The 27,958-nt window shown below is 42.2% G+C and overlaps 1 protein-coding gene across 1 annotated transcript; it reads right to left on the reverse strand.

The window, feature by feature from the left end:
* Positions 1–20,680: 20,680 nt before the first annotated feature.
* On the reverse strand, positions 20,681–23,737 carry diabloa (diablo, IAP-binding mitochondrial protein a). Its single transcript, XM_041876257.2, has 6 exons — positions 23,378–23,737; positions 23,090–23,222; positions 22,783–22,908; positions 22,499–22,609; positions 22,076–22,172; positions 20,681–21,382 (listed from the first exon to the last, which is right to left on the reverse strand). The coding sequence occupies exons 1-6, from the start codon at positions 23,503–23,505 to the stop codon at positions 21,180–21,182; spliced, it is 798 nt and encodes a 265-aa protein (XP_041732191.1). The 5' UTR covers positions 23,506–23,737; the 3' UTR covers positions 20,681–21,179.
* Between the last annotated feature and the right edge of the window lie 4,221 nt (positions 23,738–27,958).

The raw sequence follows: 27,958 nt of genomic DNA on the forward strand, positions 1-27,958 counted from the left end.
TTTACCCCTACCTAAATGTACATATAACCTCAATTTACCTCGACTAACCTATACCCCCGCACATTGACTCAGTACCGGAACCTCCTGTATATAGCCTCGTTATTGTTATTTTATTGTGTTACTTATTTAGATTTTTCTTACTTTAGTTTATTTCATAAATTTTTTTAGCAAATATTTCCGTACTTTTTGAAAAAAGTCTGCATTGTTGGTTAAGGGCTTCTAAGTAAGCAATTCATGGTAAGGTCTACACATGTTGTATTCGGCGCATGTGACAAATAAAATTAGATTTTATTTGTTTAAGCTAGGACTGTAGGGGAGATAAGAGTACGATTCAAATTGTCATTCATTCGCTTGGGATACATACTACCTAAACTGTCACTCAAGCTGATTATGTGCGAAAATCAGGAAGAAGCTAGCCTACTTTTTGTTGATTGAACTTTGAAGGTCTCCCAGCTGACACATCCAGAGTAAAGACGTGATGATGTTTGAAGTGTCGCTTTTTTATCCCAGAATAAAATAGTCTGTCATAAGTGTGAGGGCTATTTGCATGTGGAAATCAAATCACCGCAAACAAAGGTCTGTTGTACGTTAACAAGCACTGTCTCCTCAAATCACATACATCAACAGAGCATGTCTGCAGGAGTTACCGAAGTCTACGTGACAGAGTTAGCACTGTATGTGTGTGGGTCCATTACAACTGACAGTTGAGTGAGTGAAAGGTAGAGTGAGTGGTGAAAAAGGAGCCACACTAGTTTCCCATAACCCATGAGCTCCTATCCTTGAGGGACTACTCTGCTGACTGTGCACATCCTGCCTACCCTGCCCTGTGCCACTCTTTAATACCTCACTGTTAAACCACAATGCCCCATTTGCATCAGGTGCGTGCTGTGATCTGCTTTCCAAGTGGAAAAAACAAATTCCTGACAGCGGTAGGCAAAATAGTTTTCAAAAGGTTGCCTCTATTCATTCACAGTATGGTCATTAACTGTGACGAATATCTGGAAGCCATTTATGCCACCCACTTATAGCTATGGAAGACTCAAAGAAGCAATGGCAACACTTAGGTTGCCTGTGTGCCAGCCTGCTCCCCACACAGCCAGCCTGCTCCCCACACAGCCAGCCTGCTCCCCACACAGCCAGCCTGCTCCCCACACAGCCAGCCTGCTCCCCACACAGCCAACCTGCTCCCCACACAGCCAGCCTGCTCCCCACACAGCCAGCCTGCTCCCCACACAGCCAGCCTGCTCCCCACACAGCCAGCCTGCCCCCACACAGCCAGCCTGCTCCACACAGCCAGCCTGCTCCCCACGCAGCAAGCCGGCAGCCGCCACTTCCCACAATAAAGCACAACACTCATCTGCTGATGGGCCTTCCTTCAAAAGAGCCTTTTAATGTGACTGGGAGATTTCAGAACGAATCTGCTGCTGCCTCACAAGTGAGATTAAGAGAGGATCAGATGGGATACAACAGCTGCTCATCATAGATGTGCACCACAAACACAGCTTCTTTTGAAGCCTTGTATAGCTAAGCTTACCAATAGCAATTAAAATGTCTTGCTTTTCCAAAACATAGCAAGGCCAGAGTTGGTGTGTCGTGTGTAGACTTATTGAAATTGTTTCAAAATAGTTTGGGTGGCTCTGAAGACTTTGTCCAATAAGAGGAAGAAAAATGATGGTAATTTATTAGTAACATAGAGACTAATAGAGAGCATCAGTAATGGCGCCTTTTTGTAGGCACTAACGGAGGCTAACTCTGCCATGGCTCGTTGGCCAAAGACTATGGGGAAATGAATGGGGTTTTGTGAGGGTTTTGGATAAACAACAAAAATAATGTATTCGGTAAACACAGGCTTAGGAGATCTTATACTTGTTGTTCTATGAGATAATCTTAATCAGCTAACATCACTGTGAATTTTTAAGTATTTATGTAATCAAAACAAGCACATAAAGCATAATGGTCATGTTACCTGACTGATATCTCATTGAACAAAAACGTATAAGATCTCCTAAGCCTGTTAACCTCAGACCTTATTTTCGGCATTTATCCCAAAACCCCATTCTTTCCCCATTAATTTCCCCAATAGGAATGGCCAACGAACCAGAGCTAGAAAATGCTAACTAATTTCTGTTTTTTAGGACTATAAACTGGCGAGCTCGATAGTGTGATGTCCTCCAACCACACAAAGTTACTACAAGCTAAAAGCCAAACTGATGCTGTAGTACGGTGCATTAGACCTGTTCTTTGCATGTCTTTTTTCAAACCTATTTTCATCTTGAGCCTGTAATTTAGGTGGCTCCATTACTACATTATTTATTTATATTGCGAAGGAACCACACAGCCCTGAAAGAAGAAACCACCAAACTATGGTCTTCAATTACAGACCTCACAGTTTGGTGGAACCACGCCTGTGACCATCCCCTCCCCTCCTCAGTCGACATCAGTCTTTCTACACTCTGGGTATGCTGAAAATGACACATTCTGGGAATTTCGCCTTCCCTCCATCTCTATCAAATCTGCTCTTCTTAAAATCCCCCACAGTCCATACAGTCAGAGGAATCCTTAGCACACTGTCCAACACTAGTCTACACACTACATCATGTTTTACTACAAAAATATAGCTCTAAGCACTGTTTATCTACTGTCTGACCGTCAAGATTTATTAACCCCATAAATAATGTAGTCGTAAAGAGAGTGAGAAAGATGGCATACATGCAGGTGTGTGTGTGAGGGTGGGTGTGGAAGGGGAGTTATTACCAATCTCGGCTATAATGGGGTCATATCAGATTACTTCAGACTAAAACAACAATAATACAGATCAGTAATTTACTGTTATTTGCTTTGGTTAATGGTCTGTCCTGGTTCATCTTTTCCTATAATAAACTAGTACAGTATGTGTTGTGTCCTGCTATGAGTATGGGGTATAGTATATACTCCTGAGTGGCGCAGTGGTCTAAGGCACTGCATCGCAGTGCTAACTGTGCCACTAGAGATCCTGGTTCGAATCCAGGCTCTGTCGCAGCCGGCCACGACCGGGAGACTCATGGGTGGCGCACAATTGGCCCAGCGTCGTCCAGGGTAGGGGAGGGAATGGCCGGCAGGGATGTAGCTCAGTTGATAGAGCATGGCGTTTGCAACGCCAGGGTTGTGGGTTCGATTCCCACGGGGGGCCAGTATAAAAAAGTATGTATTCACTAACTGTAAGTCGCTCTGGATAAGAGCATCTGCTAAATGACTAAAATGTAAATGTAAAATGTATAGGTTATGTCCCAAATGACACCCTATTCCCTATATTGTGCATTATCTTTGATTAGAGCTCTATGGGCCCTGGTCAAAGATGTGCACTATAAAGGGAATAGGGTGCCATTTGGGACTCATCCATAGAGTGGGGTATAGTATGCCTCCCTCCCCAGCTGCTCTGTTTGTGACAGCGAGACTGGAAGGTGCTCTGGAATGGAGCCACACTGCAGGTCAATCCTTCCAGACTCTGCGGCTGCAGTGCTTTTCCTCTCTCAGTCACTGAAATGTCTTTATTTCCCCTGCCGCTTCACACACCCAGCCTTAAGAGGCTCCTCTTCTCTCCCTTGCTCGCCTCTCCCCCGCCTTACATGTTCCATTCCATTTATTTCTAAATTTCTCAAACTTTGCAACCTTTGTAGTGGGGCTTCCTCCTTTTCCTCAAGCAGCAGCATATGCACTGACAGGTGGCATGGGATTTAGGAAATGAAAGTCTGTATTATTAGTAGATTCATGGGAGGTTAAATCGATACAAGTCATTTGGGATTTTATGATTCCAGTAGTTTGCTAAATCACTGTCACCCTCGATATCAATGAAACATGATACCGTGGCTATATTTTCAGTGGGGAATCAGAGAGGGGAATTTTTCTTAAAACTTTGTTGCTATTCCAATCACTAGCTTGCGCCAGTCGAGTGAACGGTCTGTCACTCAAGAAAGAATAGGAACAGCAAAATCCATTAAAGCACACAACAAACGAAATGGTCTGACACATGAGATTAGCTAGTTAGTTTTCAGCACACTATATCAGATAGCTTCCCTTTGTTGTAGCAAGCTAAGTAGTTGTGGTCAGAGCCACACAATAGATCTCAAGCAGCATTCATGTAACATTAGTTGCGATTGCACATTTCGATTCGAAAGATGCCGGGGGAAAAGTGAACTTCATTGCATTTGTTAGTAATAATGTAGCTAATGGAGTAAATACTTGAACGTTAACTAGCCTTAGTTTCATACTCTAACTGAGGGAATATTAGCTAACTTTACCAGAGACAATTCAGTCAGAAAACCTATTCGTCCCAACAAAACCGCTTACTCGCGAGTATGCACAGCACAGCACCGCACTCAGGTCGTTCCCATTCTGTGGGCCATAGAATTAGCATTTCCGTTAGCATAGCTAACTACTTTACCACGTACAGTAGCTACCAACAACAACTTCATATGACAACTTCAATATACAGTACTCTAAGATACATTCGTAAATAGATAAGTTAAAGGAAACTGATAACTTACAGGTAAACCCATAAATGAGAAGCAAAACTGTAGCGGCTTGCAGTCCATTGAGCGGCAGACTCTCGTGGTAATCGAGTAGCAATCTTTTCGCCATGATATCCCCGTGCACTTTCGCTCTTTGCCTCGCTCTGCTTCTACGTCTGTTCTACTGCTGATTGCTTGCTCGCTTCTCTAGCAACTCCTCTCCATAGCGACCGCCCGGGTTGATGAGCTGTACCACTTCTGGGATTGACAGGGGCTCTCACACACCTTCATCAGTCAACGAATTCCTTTTTTTTTATGCAACTTGTAAATACATGCATTAATTGTACAGTGTATAGCTAAGTAGTAAATGTGTCAAGATTTTATAGACCCTTATTAGACTTAAACCCCCTATTATGACCAATGAGCACATTAAATTGAAATGGTGCACTGCAAATTATGTTATATCAGTCTTCCATTTAGGAATATCCCTAAAATTATTTCACAATTAGGCATATTTTTGTTGTTTTACCTTTTTAGGGCATTTCATTTCTATCAGTTGGGTAATGGAGTTCATCCTGTGTCAGTGATCACTTTGAGAATGATTCCTTGTCTGACAGACATTAATAAAATAAACATTTAAGAGAGGTCAAGACCTGAGTCAAGATCCTTTAAAAAGTGTTAATTAAGTCTAAACACCATGTTGGGATGGTTTACAGCCCCTTTAAAGAAAAAAACAGCAGGTTTGGACGTAACATTCCCTCCAACCAAATAGCATAGCACCATTGCCAGGTTACCACAAAATTAACACTAAAGTCTCCATTTGGATGAGGTCTGATAATCTTCTAATCAATGAGAATGATGGTTTTATCACATATACCCCACTCGCCCTGAAAATTCATGTTGGGCTACCACCCGCATTACTACCTCCACATTTCAGGAGGTGTTTCTGCAAACAATGTTTCTGTGGCATTTCCTTGTCTGTTTTCCTGTGTGCATTCCTGTGTTGTAAAAAGACCAATACCTAGAAAGTGGCAAATCCAAATGTTTGTCAGCGAAAACCAGTTGTTTGGCTAATAAAGAACAATCAAACCCTAATGATTCCTAGTCATATAAGCAAAATAGTTTGGATACTTATATTGAGAGAACAATATCAGCAAGTCATTGCTTCATAGCTGTGGGCTACAGTTACAAACAATGACATAATTATTTCAGACCGACACATACCCAGACAGGCACATGCAGACTGAAAACAAACACTTGTGTATAGGCTCGCAAACACTGACATTACATTCCAAGGCAACAATGGGGGAATGTTAGTGACAAGGGGCAGTTCAACCTCAATGGGCAGTTCAAGCTGCCAAGGTGTCACAGTACAGTTAGAGCAGTAAACTGGTGTGGTGTCACAGTGCCAAGCAAGACAGGCAGAGAGAGCAGTCACATGCCACAAAGGCATTCCACACACAGATGAAAAAATGCTGACACTGACACCAGTAAGGCGTTCACCCTGCACACTCATTAACCAGTAACAGAAACATACTGGAGCACAGCTTCTCTGTGACACATGGCAAATATGTCACTTGTTAGTTTGTAGCACCAGAGACATATTAGGGATCTGTAAACAAACATGAAGCTGAGCTATAACTTTGTTGCAGGCTACATCTATAAATATGTCCATTCTACCTCTGTATGCACTGGGGTGTGTATGTGTACCTCTTCATAGCGAGGCACTACAACAGCTGTAACTGAAAAATATCTGTTCTCTTAGATTTTCCCTGAATATATGGCAGCATATATGAAGCAGCGCGCCGAGGTCCAGACCAGACCAGGGGCGCAACAGGGAGGCGGAGAGTGAGAGGTCGTCACGCCCCGAGCCGGATCCGCCTCCGAGGCGGAATGCCCACCGGCCCCTACCCTGTTATGTTTATGTTGTGCGGTCGGAGTCCGCACCTTTGGGGGGGGGGGTACTGTCACGCCCTGACTCAGGGGACGCTTATATGTTGAGTCAGGGTGTGTATATTCCTTGTTGTGCTTGTTCTATGTATGAGGATCTAGTATGTCTAGTTCTATGTTGGCCGGTGTGGTTCCCAATCAGAGGCAGCTGTCGCTCGTTGTCTCTGATTGGGGACCATACTTAAGCAGCCTATTGGCACTGTCTAGTTGTGGGATCTTGTTCCTTGTAAGGTATGTTGTGTGGTCTACCTTGGACTTCACGTTTCGTTTCCGTTGTTGTTTTGTCGTGTGTTTAATAGTTAAAATAAACCTGTACGTATATCACGCTGCGTCTTGGTCTGACCCGTCATTCAACGAACGTGACATTCATTCCTTTCTTATTTACCTTTCTATTTCAGTGTGGAGGGACATCCTCGTTAATTCTCTCAGGGAGACAGACTCTAACACTGCAGGGTCCCATCATCATCTACTGCAATATTTAACCCAGTCCCACAGTGTCTCTCCTCCATAGTGCCACCACAACCCATCCTGGCTGTGATTAAAGCATGACCCACACTGTGTCTGCGTCTCGAATGGTACCCTATTCCCGATGCAGTGCACTACTTTTGAACTGGGCCCTGGTCAAAAGTAGTGCACTATGTAGGGAACGCAGCCTGTGTGAGACGCAGCCTGTGTCTCTCCCCTCTATGCACCCTCGCCTGTTTTATTTATATCTTCAAAGTGCGATAAATCCCCAGGTGAAAGTGGTGCCATTTACCCTAATCAATCACCCTCCCCAGACCACTTCAGAAATTAATTGTATGTTATGTTAATGTTGCTCGGTGCAATGGAAAGACTTAAAAAAGAAGCTTGTCGATGGGATTATTAATCAAATCATGTATTTCTGTTTCATTTTATACTAAGGTTATAGGATCTGGTAGTGGTATAGCACAGATCTGGTCAGCATGTGAGACCATTGGTAGCATAGTACTTGTCCCATCATAATAAGGAATTCCTGTGCTAGAATCAAATGGTTTATTGAGCCTTTATGGTGTGTGACCTTGGTAACAGTGGTGACTCACTGAGAGACCTTCAGACCCCTCCGTCCCCCCGTCCCTTCTCCTGCCGTGGTCCTCTGTAGCTCAATTGGTAGAGCATGGCGCTACCAATTGTACACATGATTGTAAGTCGCTTTGGATAAAAGCGTCTGCTAAATGGCATATTATATTATAAGGCTTGGCCGTCAAAGAGCAGCCTGGGGAGGATGGAGGTCATCCCAGTGCTGACGCTACACAATCCTGTTTACAGCTTGAGTGGGGCCTCCCCTACAGTGAGGGAAAAAAGTTTGATCCCCTGCTGATTTTGTATGTTTGTCCACTGACAAAGACATGATCAGTCTATAATTTTAATGGTAGGTTTATTCTAACAGTGAGAGACAGAATAACAACAACAATCCAGAATAACGCATGTCAAAAATGTTATAAATTGATTCGAATTTTAATGAGGGAAATAAGTATTTGACCCCTCTGCAAAACATGACTTAGTACTTGGTGGCAAAACCCTTGTTGGCAATCACAGAGGTCAGACGTTTCTTGTAGTTGGCCACCAGGTTTGCACACATCTCAGGAGGGATTTTGTTCCACTCCTCTTTGCACATATTCTCCAAGTCATTAAGGTTTCGAGGCTGACGTTTGGCAACTCGAACCTTCAGCTCCCTCCACAGATGTTCTATGGGATTAAGGTCTGGAGACTGGCTAGGCCACTCCAGGACCTTAATGTGCTCTTCTTGAGACACTCCTTTGTTGACTTGGCCGTGTGTTTTGGGTCATTGTCATGCTGGAATACCTATCCATGACCCATTTTCAATGCCCTGGATGAGGGAAGGAGGTTCTCACCCAAGATTTGACGGTACATGGCCACGTCCATCGTCCCTTTGATGCAGTGAAGTTGTCCTGTCCCCTTAGCAAAAAAACACCCCCAAAGCATAATGTTTCCACCTCCATGTTTGACGGTGGGGATGGTGTTCTTGGCGTCATAGGCAGCATTCCTCCTCCTCCAAACACGGCGAGTTGAGTTGATGCCAAAGAGCTCAATTTTGGTCTCATCTGACCACAACATTTTTACCCAGTTCTCCTCTGAATCATTCAGATGTTCATTGGCAAACTTCAGACGGCCCTGTATATGTGCTTTCTTGAGCAGGGGGACCTTGCAGGCACTGCAGGATTTCAGTCCTTCACGGCGTAGTGTGTTACCAATTGTTTTCTTGGTGACTATGGTCCCAGCTGCCTTGAGATCATTGACAAGATCCTCCCGTGTAGTTCTGGGCTGATTCCTCACCGTTCTCATGATCATTGCAACTCCACAAGGTGAGATCTTGCATGGAGCCCCAGGCCGAGGGAGATTGACAGTTATTTTGTGTTTCTTCCATTTGCGAATATTCGCACCAACTGTTGTCACCTTCTCACCAAGATGCTTTGGCGATGGTCTTGTAGCCCATTCCAGCCTTGTGTAGGTCTACAATCTTGTCCCTGACATCCTTGGAGAGCTCTTTAGTCTTGGCCATGGTGGAGAGTTAAGAATCTGATTGATTGATTGCTTCTGTGGACAAGTGTCTTTTATACAGGTAACAGGCTAAGATTAGGAGCACTCCCTTTAAGAGTGTGCTCCTAATCTCAGCTCATTACCTGCATAAAAGACACCTGGGAGCCAGAAATCTTTCTGATTGAGAGGGGGGTCAAATACTTATTTCCCTCATTAAAATGCAAATCAATTTATAACATTTTTGACATGCGTTTTTCTGGATTTCTTTGTTGTTATTCTGTCTCTCACTGTTCAAATAAACCTACCATTAAAATTATAGACTGATCATTTCTTTGTCAGTTGGCAAACGTACAAAATCAGCAGGGGATCAAATACTTTTTTCCCTCACTGTATAATGAACTCTCTTTAAGGCTTAACTTGACCTTAGGGGACGTGAGGGAACACAATTAGACTAATATACCTCAGTCACTTTACGGATATGCATTCTCACAGATGATCACTAAAAGGATATCTTACTGTAAATCATTGTCATCACTGACTATTCATTTGGCTTACTATGAGCAGGTATTTCTGATCTCTAACCATTGTTTGCTATGTTAAAAAAGTATTACGTTAGCATTGGCTATATAAGGACGTTATCCAGTCATATGAGTGTCTCTCTGTCCAGTGCTTAGTGTGCAGCTTTCTACTGAGGTATAAGAAAAGTATTGTCAAACTACTATGTAATTACAGTTTTTCTCAATCGCGTACAAGCAATTTTGTGATCTATGTTGAAACTTATCTATAGCAGAACAGCAATGATCAAATGCTTAAATACATTTACAGAACTTCTGATCATTTACTTATCTTTGTATTTGACTTGCATATCTTAGACCACCTTTTGCTAAACTTTTAATACAAATATCCTCAGTGAATACAAAATTCACTGTTAAGTGTTTTGTTCACCGAATATTAACAAATTGTTTTCTTCAGATGAGAAATGTGTGCAATTGTATTCACTGTTTCCGGCAATTAGTAAATACTACTACACAACATTTGAAATCACCCCATCAATGTCATACTATGTACAATATAGGGAAATATCTAGGCAATGGAGACTGTCTAACTTTTATGATTTTTTACAATATTGCGGACATGCAGAGATGCAGAGAATGAAGTTGGGTTACTTCTAAGTAATTTTGGGTTTCTCCAACTATAAGTCATCATCTCAAACATTGTGACCTTCCATTTGAGAGCTTTGCTTTGGTGTGGCTTGAGGCCTATACATTCATATCAGTTGTGTTCCTCCATTGTATTCACCTTTCCTTATTTCTATTGTGGACTGTGTTTCTGTATGCAAATGGAAAGTCTACAAAACTATGAGCAAACCAGCCTATGTATTGAATACATGGATTTGGATTGTTATGATGCCGATGAATGAATCCTGCACACAATGTGCTTATTATTATATAATTTCTTATCAGGAATAATATTTGATTTGATGTTATGAAACTGTTTGGTGAAATATGCATAAAAGGAGAGTAATTGCCAATAATTCTGCCCATAATAGTTGTACTGTCACGATCGTTAACGGAAGATACGGACCAAGGCGCAGCGTGATAAGCGTACATTTTATTAAGTACTTAACACGACACAAAACAACAAACAAACGATACGTGAAGTCCTAGGTTACACAAAACAAACCTTTACGGAACAAGATCCCACCCCGACTAGTGCCAAACAGGCTGCCTAAGTATGGTACCCAATCAGAGACAACGAGATACAGCTGCCTCTGATTGGGAACCATCCTGGCCAACATAGATCTAAACGATCTAGAACATCAACATAGAAAATATAACACAGAAACTACACACTCTGGCTCAACATTTCAGAGTCCCCAGAGCCAGGGCGTGACATGTACTTCCAATTTTGATCCTCATGATGTAGTCAAATAAAAGTGTATTGGTTGCGTACACAGTTTAGCAGATGTTATAGCTGGTGCAGCGAAATGCTTATGTTACTAGCTCCTAACAATACAGTAAAATGGCTAACAAGTACACAAATAATAATACAATAAAAAATATATAAAAAACAAGAAATTAAGAAATGTAGTAGCGAATTAACAACCCAAATAGCACTGTAACAGTAATACAAATGCAATCTATACGTAAATACACTGGATGAATTTACACAAGATATATTAAGAATGATATGTACAGCAGTAGATATACAGGATAAAGTGGGTAAAACGGTATGTAAACATTATTAATAAAGTGACCAGTATTCAATGACTCTATGTACATAGGGCAGCAGTCTCTAAGGTTCAGGGTAGAGTACTGCGTGGTAGCTGTAAGAACATAGAGAGGGGCAGTAGTGGAAAAAGTATCCAACTGTCATACTTGAGCAAAAGTAAAGATACCTTAATAGAAAATAGTAGTAGTCCCGTGTAGCTCAGTTGGTAGAGCATGGCGTTTGCAACGCCAGGGTTGTGGGTTCAATTCCCACGGGGGGCCAGTATGAAAATGTATGCAATCACTAACTGTAAGTCGCTCTGGATAAGAGCGTCTGCTAAATGACTAAAATGTAAATGTAAAATGACAAAAGTGAAAGTCACCCAGTAAAATACTATTTGTCTAAAAGTATTTGATTTTAAATATACTTAAGTATCAAAAGTAAATGTAATTGCAAAAATATACTTAAGTATCAAAAGTGAAAGTATAAATAATTTCAAATTGCTCATATTAAGCAAACCAGACGGCACATTTATTTATTATTTTTTTCGGATAGCCAGGGGCATACTCCAACACTTAAATAGTAAAGTAATCTACAGATACCCCAAAGTAGTTTTTAAAAGTATTTTTATTTAAGTAATTTACACCACTGGAGCCGGGACACCATAGTGTTAGCTTTAGGAAACTGTTTAGTAATTAACACCGGATATCGTTAGAGAGCATTATGGGTACTGTAGTACATCATGCTATATCGCCTCCTGTTAACTCAGCAATATTGTTTCTGAATAAACATGTGTTTTAACATAAACTACAGTATTCTTTACTTTAAACACAACACAGTTCTGTTCTAACATGAACTGTTCCTTTTCTTAGGATACCTTCTTAGGATACTTTTCAGTCTTTACAAGTCCAGCCTTTCTGGAGCTTTTGAAACCCTGCCTGATCTAGTGAAAGTTTATTGCACTGGGGGATCACCAGTAGGACGAAGGTGAATTCTGTTTCACCTGAGTACGCCCCTGTCAGTCTCTACCAAGTAGGATCTCGGAGTTGTGGCTGTTCTCAGAACTGATCCTGGAGTTTGTTCTGAAGTGATCCAAACGTTCTGTCGAGATGTGAGCTCTGGTAGTGATCTTGAGCGATGATGATGGTTGTAGTTCTTTGCTTGCTTCCGCCTTCCTTCCTGATCCATTTTGAGAAAGCCTGCACATCCGGCCACTTGGGATCCAGTTTGGTTGTTGTTTGTGGTAGGCTTGTGTGCAGATGTCTCCCCATTAGCAGTTGTGCTGGAGAGAATCCATGCTCCAATGGTGTGGCTCGGTATGCCAACAGCACTCTGCTATGGTCCATGTCTCTTTTCCAGAGATTTGTTATGATCTGTACGGCACTTCTCTATTTGCTTGTGGGTACCGCGGACTGCTTGTATATGTAGTCAACAATCAGCAGGTACGTTTTCTTGTTCCACTCAAACAGGTCCATTCCCACCTTTTGCCACGGTCGTTCAGGAACTGAGGTAAGTATGAGCGGCTCTCTGTACTGTGTCCTGTGTTTTTGACAGATTTCACACCTGTCAACTGCTTGTCGGATCTGGGCTGAAATATCTGGCCACCACACTGACTGCTTGGCCCTTTGAGATTCCTTGATGTCCTTCGTGGATCTTTTGAAGTATTTCAGACCAGATCGGTGGTATTACGAGTCTTTCTCCTTTCAGAAGAAGGTCACCTGCCATGAGAAGCTCCTCCCTGACATGCCAGAAAGGTGCCACGTCTGTTTGCAGCTTGTGTTTGTCCGGCCATTCGGTAAGGCAGTGTTGTTTAACTTTTTTTGCAGGTTTCGTCGGCTTGTTGTGCCTCTGTGATCTGTTTAACTCGAGCCTCTGTAGCTGCTAGGGAGAAAACAATGGTATCCACATACATTTGGACTTCTTTTTCCAGTTGTAGGTAATCTGTAGATGGTGCATCACCCAGTGGTGCCCTCGAAAGCATATCTGCAGTGATGAGATTCTTCCCTGGCACATGGACGATGTTTTAGGTGAATCTTAGAAGTCGCAGTCCAAATCGTAGGACCCTGGGCGGCAGCTGATCTAGGGCTCTGGAACCTAGAAACTGTACCAGGGGTTTGTGGTTAGTTTGTAGTGTGAACTGCAGGCCCTGAAGTTAAGGGGTCAGTCTTTCACACGCTCATGTGGTTGCTAAGGCCTCTTTCTCAATTGGTGCGTAGCGCTTCTCTGTGTCAGTCATTCCTCTTGAGATGTATGTCACAGGTCTCCAAGTGTTGTCAGCCTGTTTCTGTGTCAGCACCACACCTATGCCATATGGCGATGCGTCTGCTGCATCCGTTGTCTCCGCCGTGCACGAGTACTGAGCGAGCGCTTCTGGAGAACTCAGTTCCTCATTGAGCTTCTAAAACTCAGTCTTTTGGGGATGCCCCCAGCACCACTCATTCCTCTCTCGCCTCAGCTCATTCAATGGCATGCTGTATGTAACCAGTTGAGTCAGAAACTTAGCAAAGTAGTTCGCCATGCCCATCAGTCGGCGAACATCCGCTACACATGTAGGCTCTGGCATTTCCCTGATTGCCTTGACCTTGTTGGGATCTGGCTCCAGTCCTGAGGCAGAAACCCTGTGACCCAAGAATATGATTTCTTCCTTGGCAAACTCACACTTTTCATTGAGTGTGAAACCTTCCAGCTGCATTTTCTGAAGTACTTTGTGAAGTCTCTTGATGTGTTCTTGTCTGTCACGTCCAAACACCAGAATGTCGTCAGCGTGGCACACAACACCCTTGAAGTTTTCAAACATTTGAGACATTCGTCTCGGGTGCCTATGAAATGCCAAATGGCAATCTGTTGAAGTGGTACCTCCCAAACGGAGTGAGTGGGCGAGACTCTGGTGCAAGCGGGATTTGCCAAAATCCAGATCGAGCATCCAGCTTCGTGAAGACTTTTGCATTTGTCAACATTGCGAGAGTCTCATCTACTGCTGGAAGAATGAGACACTCTTTTATCACTGATTCATTCAGGGGTGTGAAGTCAACACACACTCTGATGTCTCCATTCACTTTTGGGATGACCACCATTCAGGAGCACCATTCTGTGGACTCTATCACTTTGGTTATAACATCCATGTTCTCCATCCTGACCAGCTCTCCATATACTTTTTCTCTCATAGGGAGCGGAACACGTCGTGGTGTTGAACGAGCACAGGGTGTGCTTCCATCTTTGAGCTTTATCTTGTATGACTCTTGGAGTTTTCCCAGTCCATGAAAGACGGACGGATAGACAACGGTGAAGTCTGTCTCTGGCTGTGTCACTTCTTTGATTCTGTGCACAAACTGTAGGGCCTCTATGGCTGGTAGGCCAATAATGGTTGTGTCAGTCCTGCTACAATGTACACCTCTTGTTCTGTGCTGTGCCCTTTTGCTATCAGCTTGCTTTTAAAGCAGCCTTTCACATCAAGCAGATTGTGCCCCGGCACGTATAGCCTCTTGGTTGGTCTAACCAGACTGCCATCATGCTGGTTGTATTTCTCTGGTATAGCCGCCACAGCTGCTCCTGTGTCGAGTTTGAAGCTGATAGCTTCCCCATTCAGATACATTTTCTCCATCCACGCATGTGTACCTTGCGAGGACACTTCACCTAGGAAAGCATAGTCTTGTGGTTCGATGGTGAGCTGTGCCTGTGTGACTGGATACATCTTGAGCAGAACGACAGACTGCTGCATAATGTCCCATTTTGCAACACTTTCTGCACTCAGCCTCCTTGGCTGGACAGTCCTTGTTCTCGTCATCCTCAACATCTTTTGCATCCCTTTTCACTTGGATTGTCAAATGTTTTGTTTTTCCCTTTATATGTTGTCTATGCACTTTGTTGGAATTTGTTTCCTTTATTCCATTTTGCTTTGATGGTGTCCACATGTGTAGTGGTTTCTCCTGCTACTGCAGTGCTGGGCAGTAATGTTTGTTGCTTCTTTACAGTTTCACTTTGTCTGAATAGCTGTTGACATTGTCAAGTCTGAGTCCAACTGAAGCTGTTCTGACAGCCTCATGTCTTTAATTCCAACCACAATTATGTCTCTTATCATTTCTTCTTTGAGCACTCCAAAGTTACAATGCTCAGCCAGCTTGTGTACATCTGTGATGAATGCTTCTGCACTCTCTCCCTCATCTTGACATCTCATGTTGAATTGAGCTCTCTCAAAAATAACATTATGTTTTCCTACACAGTGCTGCTCAAATGCTCCTGTTACAGCATCATACTCCTTTTATTTCTGCATCAGTCAATGGCAATACTTCCAAAATATCATCAGCGGCATCCCCATAGCATATATAAGAGAGTTCACCTGACATTCCTCTGGTTTTGTATTCAGCCCTGATGCCAGAGGAAACCTCTCGAATCTCCTGATCCAACTTGACCAATCTGCTTTGTTTGAGAAGTCGAAGGGCTCTGGATGAGTTATATGTACAGCTTCCATTTTGTAATGTATTACTTTATTATTGCTTGCAGAGAAACTTTTCCTCCTAGCGTTTTTTTCCTTCTGTATGTCCCTCTGTGCTGCTCCGTGAGGGCCCGGCGTTGCCTAGCAACTAAGACTCCACACCATGCTCCACACACACAGTAGGCTCGTGGACAGACACGCTGCTGCTGCTGGGCTTCCTCCCGACTTTAGCTAGCAAGCATCACAACGTAATTCATTTGCACAACGTCTCTGGTTCACTTTCACTTGTAAATGCCCACACTCACCGAGAATGACATTCGGTAGCTAGTTTCAGCAGACATAGTGGCGATCAACGTCAGATCTTTTTCACTTCTGACACCAGGTAAGAATATAGAGCCGGGACACCATAGTGTTACCTTTAGGAAACTGTTTAGTAAGTTAACACCAGATATCGTTACAGAGCATTATGGGTACTGTAGTACAGTACATCATGCTAGTGACAGTGTCTTAGGTTCAGGGCAGGGTACTCGGCAGAGGCCGGCTAGTGGTGACTGTTTAACAGTCTAATGGCCTGGAGATAGAAGCTGTTTATCAGTCTCTCGGTCCCAGCTTGGACGCACTTGTACTGTCTACACCTTCTAGATCTCAACTCTTACCCTACAAGGTCCGGAGCCTGCTGGTTTTCTGTTCTACCTGATCATTAATTGCGCACACCTGGTGTCCCAGGTCTAAATCAGTCCCTGATTAGAGGGGAACAATTTAAAAAGGCAGTGGAACTGGCTTCGAGGTCCAGAGTTGAGTTTGAGGGTTCTAGATGGTAGCGGGGTGAACAGGCCATGCCTAATGTCTTTGATGATCCTTTTGGCCTTCCTGTGACATCGGATAGATGTCCTGGTGGGCAGGCAGTGTGCCCCCGATGATGCATTGGGCAGACCACCCTACCCTATTGAGAGTCCTGCGGTTGCGAACGGCGCAGTTGCCATACCATGAGGCAATACAGCCGGACAGGATGCTCTCGATGGTGCATCTGCATTTATTGTGAGGTCTTAGGGGCCAAGACTTACTAAACAGTTTCCCGCTATACCCTCAGACTAACCATCAAACAGGCAAAGCGTCAATACAGGACTAAGACTGAATCCTACTACACCGGCTCTGACGCTCGTCGGATGTGGCAGGGCTTGAAAAATATTACGGACTACAAAGGGAAACACAACCGCGAGCTGTCCAGTGGCGCGAGCCTACCAGATGAGCTAAATGCTTTTTATGCTTGCTTCGAGGCAAGCAACACTGAAGCATGCATGAGAGCACCAGCTGTTCCGGACGACTGTGTGATCACGCTCTCCGTAGCCGATGTGAGCAAGACCTTTAAACAGGTCAACATTCACAAAGTCGCGGGGCCAGACGGATTACCAGGACGTGTACTCAAAGCATGCGCGGACCAACTGGCAAGTGTCTTCACTGACATTTTCAACCTCTCCCTGACCGAGTCTGTAATACCTACATGTTTCAAACAGACCACCAGTGTCCCTGTGCCCAAGAAAGCGAAGGTAACCTGCCTAAATTATTACCGCCCCATAGCCCTCACGTCGGTAGCCATGAAGTGCTTTGAAAGGCTGGTCATGGCTCACATCATCACCATCATGCCGGAAACCCTAGACCCACTGCAATTCGCATACCGCCCCAACAGATCCACAGATGACGCAATCTCAGTCGTACTCCACACTGCCCTTTCCCACCTGGACAAAAGTAACACTGTAGCTCAGTTGGTAGAGCATAGCGTTTGCAACGCCAGGGTTGTGGGTTCGATTCCCACGGGGGGCCAGTATGGAAATGTATGCACTCACTAACTCTAAGTCGCTCTGGATAAGAGCGTCTGCTAAATGACTAAAATGTAAAATGTATGTGAGAATGCTGTTCATTGACTACAGTTCAGCGTTCAACACAATAGTGCCCACAAAGCTCATCACTAAGCTAAGGACCCTGGGACTAAACACCTCCCTCTGCAACTGGATCCTGAACTTCCTGATGGGCCGCCCCCAGGTGGTAAGGTTAGGCAACAACACATCTGCCATGCTGATCCTCAAAACTCAGGGGTGTGTGCTTAGTCCCCTCCTGTACTCCCTGTTCACCCATGACTGCGTGGCCAAACACGACTCCAACACCATCATTAAGTTTGCTGACGACACAACAGTGGTAGGCCTGATCACCGACAACGATGAGACAGCCTATAAGGAGGAGGTCAGAGACCTGGCAGTGTGGTGCCAGGACAACAACCTCTCCCTCAATGTGAGCAAGACAAAGGAGCTGATCGTGGACTACAAGAAAAGGAGGGCCGAATAGGCCCCCATTTAACATTGACGGGGCTAAAGTGGAGTGGTTTCAAGTTCCTTGGTGTCCACATCACCAACGAACTATCATGGTCCAAACACACCAAGACAGTTGTGAAGAGGGCTCAGGAGACTGAAAAGATTTGGCATGGGTCCCCAGATCCTCAAAAAGTTATACAGCTGCACCATCGAGAGCATCCTGACCTGGTACGGCAACTGCTCGGCATCTGACCGTAAGGCGTTACAGATGGTAGTGCGTACGGCCCAGTACATCACTGGGGCCAAGCTTCCTGACATCCAGGACCAGTGTCAGAGGAAGGCCCAAAAGATTGTCCAAGACTCCAGTCACCCAAGTCATAGACTGTTCTCTCTGCTACCGCACGGCAAGCGGTACCGAAGTACCAAGTCTAGGACCAAAAGGCTCCTTAACAGCTTCTACCCCCAAGCCATAAGACTGCTGAACAATTAATCAAATGGCCACCCGGACTATTTACACCCCCCCAAATTACCTCGACTAACCTGTACCCCCGCACATTGACTCGGTACCGGTACCCCCTGTATATAGCCTCGTTATTGTTATGTAATTTTATTGTGTTACTTTGTGATTTATTTATTTACTTTAGTTTATTTAGTAAATATTTTCTTAACTCTATTTCTTGAACTGCATTGTTGGTTAAGGGCTTGTAAGTAAGCATTTCACGGTAAGGTCTACACCTGTTGTATTCGGAGCATGTGACAACATTTTTTTGATTTGGTTTGAAGACGGATTTCTTCAGCCTCCTGAAGCGCTGTTGTACCTTCTTCACCTTGCTGTTGGTGTGAAGTGACTGCAAATAAAATATATTGATCTACTAAGATTTTTTAAAGACAAACTAAGTTTCTGTTTTGTCTGCTTGGACTCAAGAGATAAGTATAATGTAGTAGCGTTAATCTTTTTGAAGGCAGTCGTGTTCTTTTTATGAAAGTATTTGCAATTTTGATGGTATAATATAGTTTTGATGAATGTATTTAGTGTTTTGCAAAGGGCCATAGAGTTCTGTGTCTTGTGGACTCTGTTTTGAAAATTGCGCATACCTAATTGAGCAAAACTGTAATACTGGAATTCCAGGTTTGATTAAATTGAGCCTTTTATTGTATTTTATAATGGATTTAGACCGCCATCTACAGGTACAACCCAATATTACACATGGAGGTCAAACAGTAAAGAACACACAGAGCATGCTGTACAGTTATCTATGTTTGGGGATTTTCTGTTTCAGTTCCATTTGATTCCATAAAACCTCACAAAGATAGTTATATCAAGTATTTAAAAATCCTTACAATTACTACACAATGAGAGCCAAAGTAAAACACCAAATGTCTATACAAAAATGTCTAATAAAAATTCACAAAGCAATGCGGAAAGCTGCTCAAATGTTTCACGAAGTCCGAAGAGTTCTTTCAAAGTCCAGTGAGTTTTGCTTTGAACTCCTTCCCACATCATGAACTTTGACAGCTGACATAATTTGTCTTCAGCTCATTCACGTCCCCCCAAACCTTCTGTGAGTCTAATGGACAACACATTCCACTTTCATAGATTGAGACATTTTTTTGCACTGTTTCCTTTCTCTTCTGTTCTTTCACAAAAAAAACAGTACCAGACATTACACACATGATCACTGGTTTGCCTTATTTTCAAGGTAACATTAAAAACTAAATAAACATGTCAAATAAACATAAACTGACCTAAAAGAGAAGCCAATTCAAGTATCAACCTGTTTTCCAAACCCATTGACCTCGTAGCTTAATGTTGTTTTGTGTGTTGTCAGAGCCCCTGGTTTAGGTGACATGGTGGATTGGGTGATGACAGGAGGAGTTAGCAAAATAGACTAAAAGCTGTGAGGAGGAAATGTGTGCGGATTATTAGGAAAGAAGAAAAAGTGTAGAGTGAAATGGCAGATATAAATAACTAATACATAGTAGAGGGACAGATCCAAGTACCAAGAAAAATTGAGATTTCCTCTCTTTCAGAAAACCTGAGAAGATTAGTGAGGAAGAAAAAAAACAGCATTTTGCCATCAACTACTACAGTCCCCTGTAGCTCAGTTGGTAGAGCATGGCACTTGCAACGCCAGGGTTGTTTGTTCGTTTCCCACAGGGGGCCGGTATGAAAATGTATGCACTCACTAACTGTAAGTCGCTCTGGATAAGAGCGTCTGGTAAATGACGTAAATGTAATGTGCATATAAAAAACTGTTTTCCGACAACACACAAATAATGAAGTTCTTGGCATAAAAAGTACTTAAAACCCTGATAACATTTGGCACCTCATTTAGATTGGTCAATGAATGTCTCAAAAGACGTAATAGACTGGCGTCACTGGTTTTATGCAGAGTTTAGAGGGACAAACAGCCCACATTTGTAAACAGAATATGTCCCCAAGAGGACCACAGTGGTATTTCTCTCTCCAGGTTGGCACAGACACAGTTCCCAAATATGACATCTAGTCTCACCCACAATTAACAGTAAAGAAGAAAAATACTTACTGCCAAATACCAAATTTTTACAGATCTCACACTGACTCTCAGGCAACCCATATAAAAACACACATATAAATATTAACTTCCTTGTCATTCAAAGTTAGACAATTGTTACATTTTTTATTCTTCAGCTAAATTGTTTCGTAAACTTTTATACAAATCTATAATGACAAGTATATTCAATCTGAGAAAATGTCCAATAAACCAAAAGAAACAGAATACAATCCAAACAGCTATATGAAAAATAGACTTTTTATTATAAAGTTAGTAAATTTACATATCATAAAATACAAAAACAAATGCAACTTTACTGTACTGATATGTTGACCAGTCCATACATTTCACTTACGACACCCTGATTGTCAATTATTATTTTCAGTTTAAATACTTGAAGTTGACATTCAAAGCTGTATTCAAATAAATATTATAATTTAGTGTTAGAGTTTGAATTCAATTAAGTGCATGAAATTGTAATCAACTCAAATGTAATTCACAATTTTAGCTTTATAAACAAGGAATCATGACATTCCATCCACTAAAATATAAATCACTTTTGTATTATTCAATAAGATTTGTGTTATTCAATTCACCACTAAATTCTCTACATGTTTTTGTTTATCAAAATAATTTAATATAAACAACTTCTGAAGTTCCCAAATGGTGGACTGTATACTGTCTACCTGTTGAGGATTTAAACCACAATAAACTACTCAAACTTGTTTTACTCTCAGGATTAGTCCTCTCTGAGGTAAGCCTCATGCACGTCATCACCACCACTCTCTATGAATGAGGCATACTCCGCCATCCTCTGGATCTCCTCGGCCTGGGTCTCAGCCAGCTTCCTCTCAGCATCCACAGATATCTGCTGGACCTCCTCCACCTGAACCTTGGCCACCTGCAAATTGGTCTTGGCTGTGGCGGATGCATGCTCAGCTCCTGCGAAACAAACAAGACTGTGGTCTTTTAATCAAATCTCACTATAACAGAGAAAGGGGCCAAAGATGAAACCTTCAATCCATGGTGATAACAGGTGACACTGAGCAGGTGCCCCTGTCCATCATCTCTCTATTGTGCTGCATCATGGGAATTAGAGTACATGGTGACCTGGAGGTTTTAGTCTTCTTTACCATCACAAAGCCCTGTTGACTAACAGCTACTGATCCATACATTCGTCAAAGTGTGAGACTGACAGCTCTTGAAAAAGAGGGGGCACAAACAGCAAACTACAAAGTAGTGAGAGGGAGATACACAAAACAAACATTATGGGGGCCTTTCTCAGAGCTAGCAGGTTTATTACTGCACTGACAGGTTAACGTCTGTGTGAGAATCTCAGTGCTGACTGAGGACTGTCATGGGGAGCAGGGAGCATCAGGTACTACACTACACTAACACTAGCTTGTGTATGTATCATTGTTGTGCAATTCAAGGTTGTGGTTCAGTTCCTATTTTTAGTGATAAACAGGTTGTATTGGTTTATTCGGATCCACATTAGCTTTTGCCGAAGCAGCAGCTATTCTTCCTGGGGTCCACACAAAAACATAAAACACGACAAGTGACAAAACACTGATAGACAAGTCACACACATTTTTAACACAACCTTTTCAGTGATGGCACTGGTAATACACATACCTGTGTTGTACGCTTCCTCAGCTGCCATTTCACACAGGTTGACGGCATTAATCCAGTTTGACTCGAAGCGGTTGCATTCATCTAGTCTGCCACCAACCTGCCAGAACAGAGAGAGAGAGAAATCCATCAGAACATTTTATTACTTTCTTGAGAGGTTTATAGAGCTCAAACCATATTTACTTTTAGAACATCAATGACAAACATTGATGAAAGGCAAACAGGAGTGAGTAAAGCATTTACTATGTGAGATTGTGAGAAGGTAAATCAAGGCAACATTTCTTTGGAAATAAACGAGACACCCTAATGACATAGCTTTTCCAGATGGCTGGATACAAAAATACAGGCACATTTTTTTCTGAAAGATGACTTTGAAAGACAACAGTGTATTTTTGGTGTATTTGAGTACACATTTAATTCATCTACCTCAACACGCTGGCCAATGATCACTTGCCAAATGGCATCTTGCTCAGCAGTGGAGAGTTTTCCCAGTGAAGCCAGATATCTCCTCTGGAGGGTGATGAGGGTATGGAGAGCCTGAGGACAACGCAAACACATGGTCAACAACATGAAGGGTAATTTAGGTAACATTATGCCATTGGCTTACAGGTTAAATTCACATTTGATATTTCATATGGCTATAATTATCACACTGTACATCTTAGCATAAATGATAACAAAAATCCACTATGATCCCTTCAGGTACTTACTTTGGCATATTGTGTGATGGAGTCTACAAGAGCCTGAGTGGTCTGGGAGAGGTAAGTGTTTGCACTGCCTGTAACCATAGAGGATGCTCTTCGGATCAGGGATTCATGAGAGAGGTTCTCCACTTGCTGGATAGAGAGAAACATTCAAGTTTAATATATGCGCTGAAAAGGGGGATTTTTATGATTAAGGCATGCATGTATGATGTCAGCCTTATTCAAGTTGTTCAGCATTATTCATATGACACTGATAGACAGTGATGAGTGACTAGCGCGCGCGCACAGAGAGAGAAAGAGAAAGGTCCTGTACCTGCATGAAAGGGACAGCGCTCAGTCCACTCCCAACACTCAAAGAGACCAAGCTCGTTCTGGTAACGTCTGCGAAACGCACGAGTCTCTGGCGCGAGGGCTTCCTACTGTTGAGGACACTTGCTGCTGTGCTCCTGCAAGGTAATGAGAGTAAACAACAACATTGATATTAGCAAGCTATAGTGGTTAAAGCAATTCGATGTTTATCTTAGTCGAAACTGTTTCTGTTTGCATACGAATATAATTCATTAGGGTGCAATGATGCAGTTGTTATTATAAAGTTATTTACCTGAAGAAATTGAGACATGCAACGCTTCTTCTGAGTGCGGCCATATTAGTCCGGAGCAAAAGGAAGTCCGTCCGACTTTGCAGAAGTCCCCCAGTAGCACAAGCAGAGCATTGTCTAATAGCTTGCATTTTACTTGTAATGTCGTTTATTACTATTCAACTTAAATCAATTATATATAACGTTACTTTTGTTATGTATTAATGTCTCAATAAATTGTTTTTAAACCAAAAATTCCTTAACCAGAATTATTTACCACAAAAAGTAAGTATGTCGCCACCTAGTGGTAAGAAAGAGTCAAACGCGTATGCTGTATTCCAACTGTAGTCTTGTATTCTTTTGCACAGCTGTGCTTTCTGAATCCTGTAGACTCCCAAGGGTATTTATAAGGCCACAGAACAAGCAGCCTCCCACCACACATATGTATTGATTCCTGAAATGTGCCAACTAGACATTGCCTGAAGGTCCAGGAGGGGACCTATTACGCACACACTAAGTAAGCACAAGGTTATGTAAATTGAACTCATTGGTCCACAGAGGTTTTTTCTGGCAAAACAGATATTTCAATATCAGCTTCAAGAGTTACTTTACTGATTAATTTACTGATGAATCAGTGTCCTCCAATTAAACTTAATGACAGGCAGTTCACCCCAAAGTTAGTCAGGCATTCACATCAAAAGTGATCTAATGTTGAGAAGAGTCCATGTCCCCCCCACTACATATGTTGTGTAGATCTAGCTATACAGTATGTCAGACCCAAATAAATGGTAAAGTTATAGGCACCATATAATTGAATTATTTAATGGTAGTTTGAGCTACACATATCCACAAGATGGTGCTTCCAACTACAGGCTGATCCTGACCTCAACCATTATGTGTGGCCAAAAGATTTGGTGTGTAGTGACAAAGAACATTATACTGGTTTTCAAAAGCCTATACTATAAGGAGAGTAATCTTGTTTGTGTTTGTGAGTGCCTCTTTGGTTTTATTCTGGTCAGTAGTTTGATCTATGATGTGTGTAGATCAAACTATTGAGAAATTCTGTGACAACTCAACAATAATGAGAAGAAACTGTATTATGAAGCCAAGATCAATGATATAAAACTTTGGAGTACTTGAAAATTATGAAATTATGGGCAGAAAGACAAACTTAACTCAAAGCTTATTCGTCACAAAACCATTTGATGTTGGCAATTATTTTACGATCAATAATGACAAACCTCCTGGTATTGACAACTTAGATGAAATGCTACTGAGGATGGTAGCTGACTCTATAGCCACTCCTATCTGTCATATCTTTAATCTGAGCCTAAAGAAAAGTATCTGTCCTCAGGCCTGGAGGGAAGCCAAACGTCATTCCGCTACCCAAGAATGGTAAAGCGGCCTTTACTGGTTCTAACAGCCAACCTATCAGCTTGCTGCCAGCTCTTAGCAAACTGTTGGAAAAAATGGTGTTTGACCAAATATAATTATATTTCTCTGTAAACAAATTAACAACAGACTTTCAGCATGCTTATAGAAAAGGGCACTCGACATGTATTGCACTGAGACAAATTACTTATGATTGGTTTAAATAAATTCTGTGCAGCCTTTGATATTATTTACAATAACCTGTTGTTGAAAAATGTATGTGTTATGGCTTTTCAGCCTCTGTCATATTGTGGATTCAGACAGTATTCACACCCCTTGACTTTTTCCACATTTTGTTGTGTTACAGCCTGAATTTAACATAGATTCAATTGAGATTGTGTGTCACTGGCCTACACACGATACCTCATAATGTCAAAGTGGAATTTTGTTTTTAGATTTTTTTAAACAAATTAATTAAAAAGGAAAAGCTGAAATGTCTTGAGTCAATAGGTATTCAACCCCTTTGTTATGGCAAGCCTAAGTAAGTTCAGGAGTAAACACTTGCTTAACAAGTCACATAATACGTTGCATGGACTCACTCTGTGTGCAATAATAGTGTTAAACATGATTTTTGAATGACTACCTCATCTCTGTACCAAACACATACAATTATCTGTAAGGTCCCTCAGTTGAGCAGTGAATTTCAAACAGATTCAACCACAAAGACCAGGGAGGTTTTCCAATGACTCGCGAAGAAGGGCACTTGTTGGTAGATGGGTAAAAATAAAAAAGCAGACATTGAATATCCCTTTGAGCATGGTGAAGTTATTAATTACACTTTGGATGGTGTATCAATACACCCAGTCACTACAAAGATTCACGCGTCCTTCCTAACTCAGTTGCCGGAAACCGTTACAAAGTTTAATGGCTGTGATAGGAGAAAACTGAGGATGGATCAACAACATTGTAGTTACTCCACAATACTTACCCAAATGAAAAGAGTGAAAAGAAGCAAGCCTGTACAGAATACAAATATTCCAAAACATGCATCCTGTTCGCAATATGGCACTAAAGTAAAACTGCAAAAAATGTGGCAAAGAAATGAACTTAATGTCCTGAATGCAATGTGTTATGCTTGGGGCAAATCTAACACAACACATCACTGAGTACCACTCTTCATATTTTCAACTATGGTGGTGGCTGCATCATGTTACGGGTATGCTTGTCATCGGCAAGGACTAGAGAGTTTTTTAGGATAAATATAAACGCAATAGAGCTAAGCACAGGCAAAATCCTAGACGAAAAACTGGTTCAGACCACTTTAAGCCGTACACTCCACAGAGCTGGGCTTTACGGAAGAGTGGAGAGAAAAAAGCCATTGCTTCAAGAAAAAAATAAGCAAACACGTTTGGTGTTCGCCAAAAGGCATGTGGGAGACTCCCCAAACATATGGAAGAAGGTATTCTGGTCAGATGAGACTAAAATTGAGCTTTTTGGCCATCAAGTAAAACGCTATGTCTGGCGCAAACCCAACACCTCTCATCACCCATGAGAACACCATCTCCACAGTGAAGCATGGTGGTGGCAGCATCATGCTGTGGAGATGTTTTTCATCGGCAGGGACTGGGAAACTGGTCAGAATTGAAGGAATGATGGATGGCGCTAAATACAGGGAAATTCTTGAGGGAAACCTGTTTCAGTCTTCCAGAGATTTGAGACTGGGACTGAGGTTCACCTTCCAGCAGGACAATGACCCTAAGTATACTGCTAAAGCAACACTCGAGTGGTTAGAGATCCTGGTTCGAATCCAGGCTCTGTCGCAGCCGGCCGCGACCGGGAGACCCATGGGGCGGCGCACAATTGGCCCAGCGTCGTCCAGGGTAGGGGAGGGAATGGCCGGCAGGGATGTAGCTCAGTTGATAGAGCATGGCGTTTGCAACGCCAGGGTTGTGGGTTCGATTCCCACGGGGGGGCAAGTATAAAAAAAAAAAAAGATATGTATTCACTAACTGTAAGTCGCTCTGGATAAGAGCGTCTGCTAAATGACTAAAATGTAAATGTTTAAGGGGAAACATTTAAATGTCTTGGAATGGCCTAGTCAATGCCCAGACCTAAATCCAATTGAGAATCTGTGGTATGACTTAAAGATTGCTGTACACCAGCGGAAGCCATCCAACTTTGAATGAGCTGGAGCAGTTTTGCCTTGAAGAATGGGCAGAAATCCAAGTGGCTAGATGTGCCAAGCTTATATAGACATACCCCAAGAGACTTGCAGCTGTAATTGCTGGAAAATGTGGCTCTACAAAGTATAGTTATGCACGCTCAAGTTTTCTGATTTTTTTGTCTTATTCCTTGTTTGTTTTACACACAAAAAAATATTTTGCATCTTCATGTTGTGTAAATCAAATGATACAAACCCCCAAAAAATCAATTTTAATTCCAGGTTGTAAGGCAACAAAATAGGAAAAATGCCAAGAGGGGTGAATATTTTCGCAAGCCACTGTAAATTAAATATTTCTATATTTCATTTTCAGTACATTAGACATTTCTTCTAAAAACATGTTTTCACTTTGTCATTATGGGGTATTGTGTGTTGATGGTTGAGATATTTTTTTAAAATCCATTTTGAATTCAGGCTGTAACACAACAAAATGTGGAATAAGTCAAGGGGTATGAACACTTTCTGAAGGCGCTGTATATAATAGAACACAGAGGGTTTTCTTTAATGGAAGATTCTCTAATGTTAAACATATCAAGTGTGGTGTACCGCAGGGCAGCTCTCTTGGCCCTCTACTCTTTTCTATGTTTACTAATGACCTGCCACTGGCATTTAACAAAGCCAGTGTGTCCATGTATGCTGATGATTCAACACTATAGACTTCAACAACCACAGCTAGTGAAATCACTGCAACCTTAAACAAAGATTTGCAGTCAGTTTTAGAATGGGTGGCCAGTTATAAACGGGTCCTGAATATCTCTAAAACTAAGAGCATTCTATTTGGTACAAATCATTCCCTAAGTTATAGAACTCAGCTGAATCTGGTAATGAATGGTGTAGCTGTCAAGCAAGTTGAGGACACTAAATTACTTGGTGTTACCTTAGATTGTAAAGTGGTCAAAACATATTGATTCAATGGTTGTCAAGATGGGGAGCGGTCTCTCTGTGATAAAGAGATACTCTGCTTTTTTGACACCACACTCCACAAAGCACGTCCTGCAGGCTCTAGATCAGGG

The sequence above is a fragment of the Coregonus clupeaformis genome, chromosome 6 (genome assembly GCF_020615455.1).
Source record: "Coregonus clupeaformis isolate EN_2021a chromosome 6, ASM2061545v1, whole genome shotgun sequence".
Classification (NCBI taxonomy): Eukaryota; Metazoa; Chordata; class Actinopteri; order Salmoniformes; family Salmonidae; genus Coregonus; species Coregonus clupeaformis.

Coding starts and splice junctions, on each gene's coding strand:
- diabloa (XM_041876257.2), bottom strand. CDS start 23,505: ATGCAAGCTATTAGACAATGCTCTGCTTGTGCTACTGGGGGACTTCTG. Junction 22,909..23,089: donor GCGCTGTCCCTTTCATGCAG/GTACAGGACCTT, acceptor CTCTCTATCCAG/CAAGTGGAGAACCTCTCTCA. Junction 22,610..22,782: donor CCATCACACAATATGCCAAA/GTAAGTACCTGA, acceptor CGTTGTCCTCAG/GCTCTCCATACCCTCATCAC.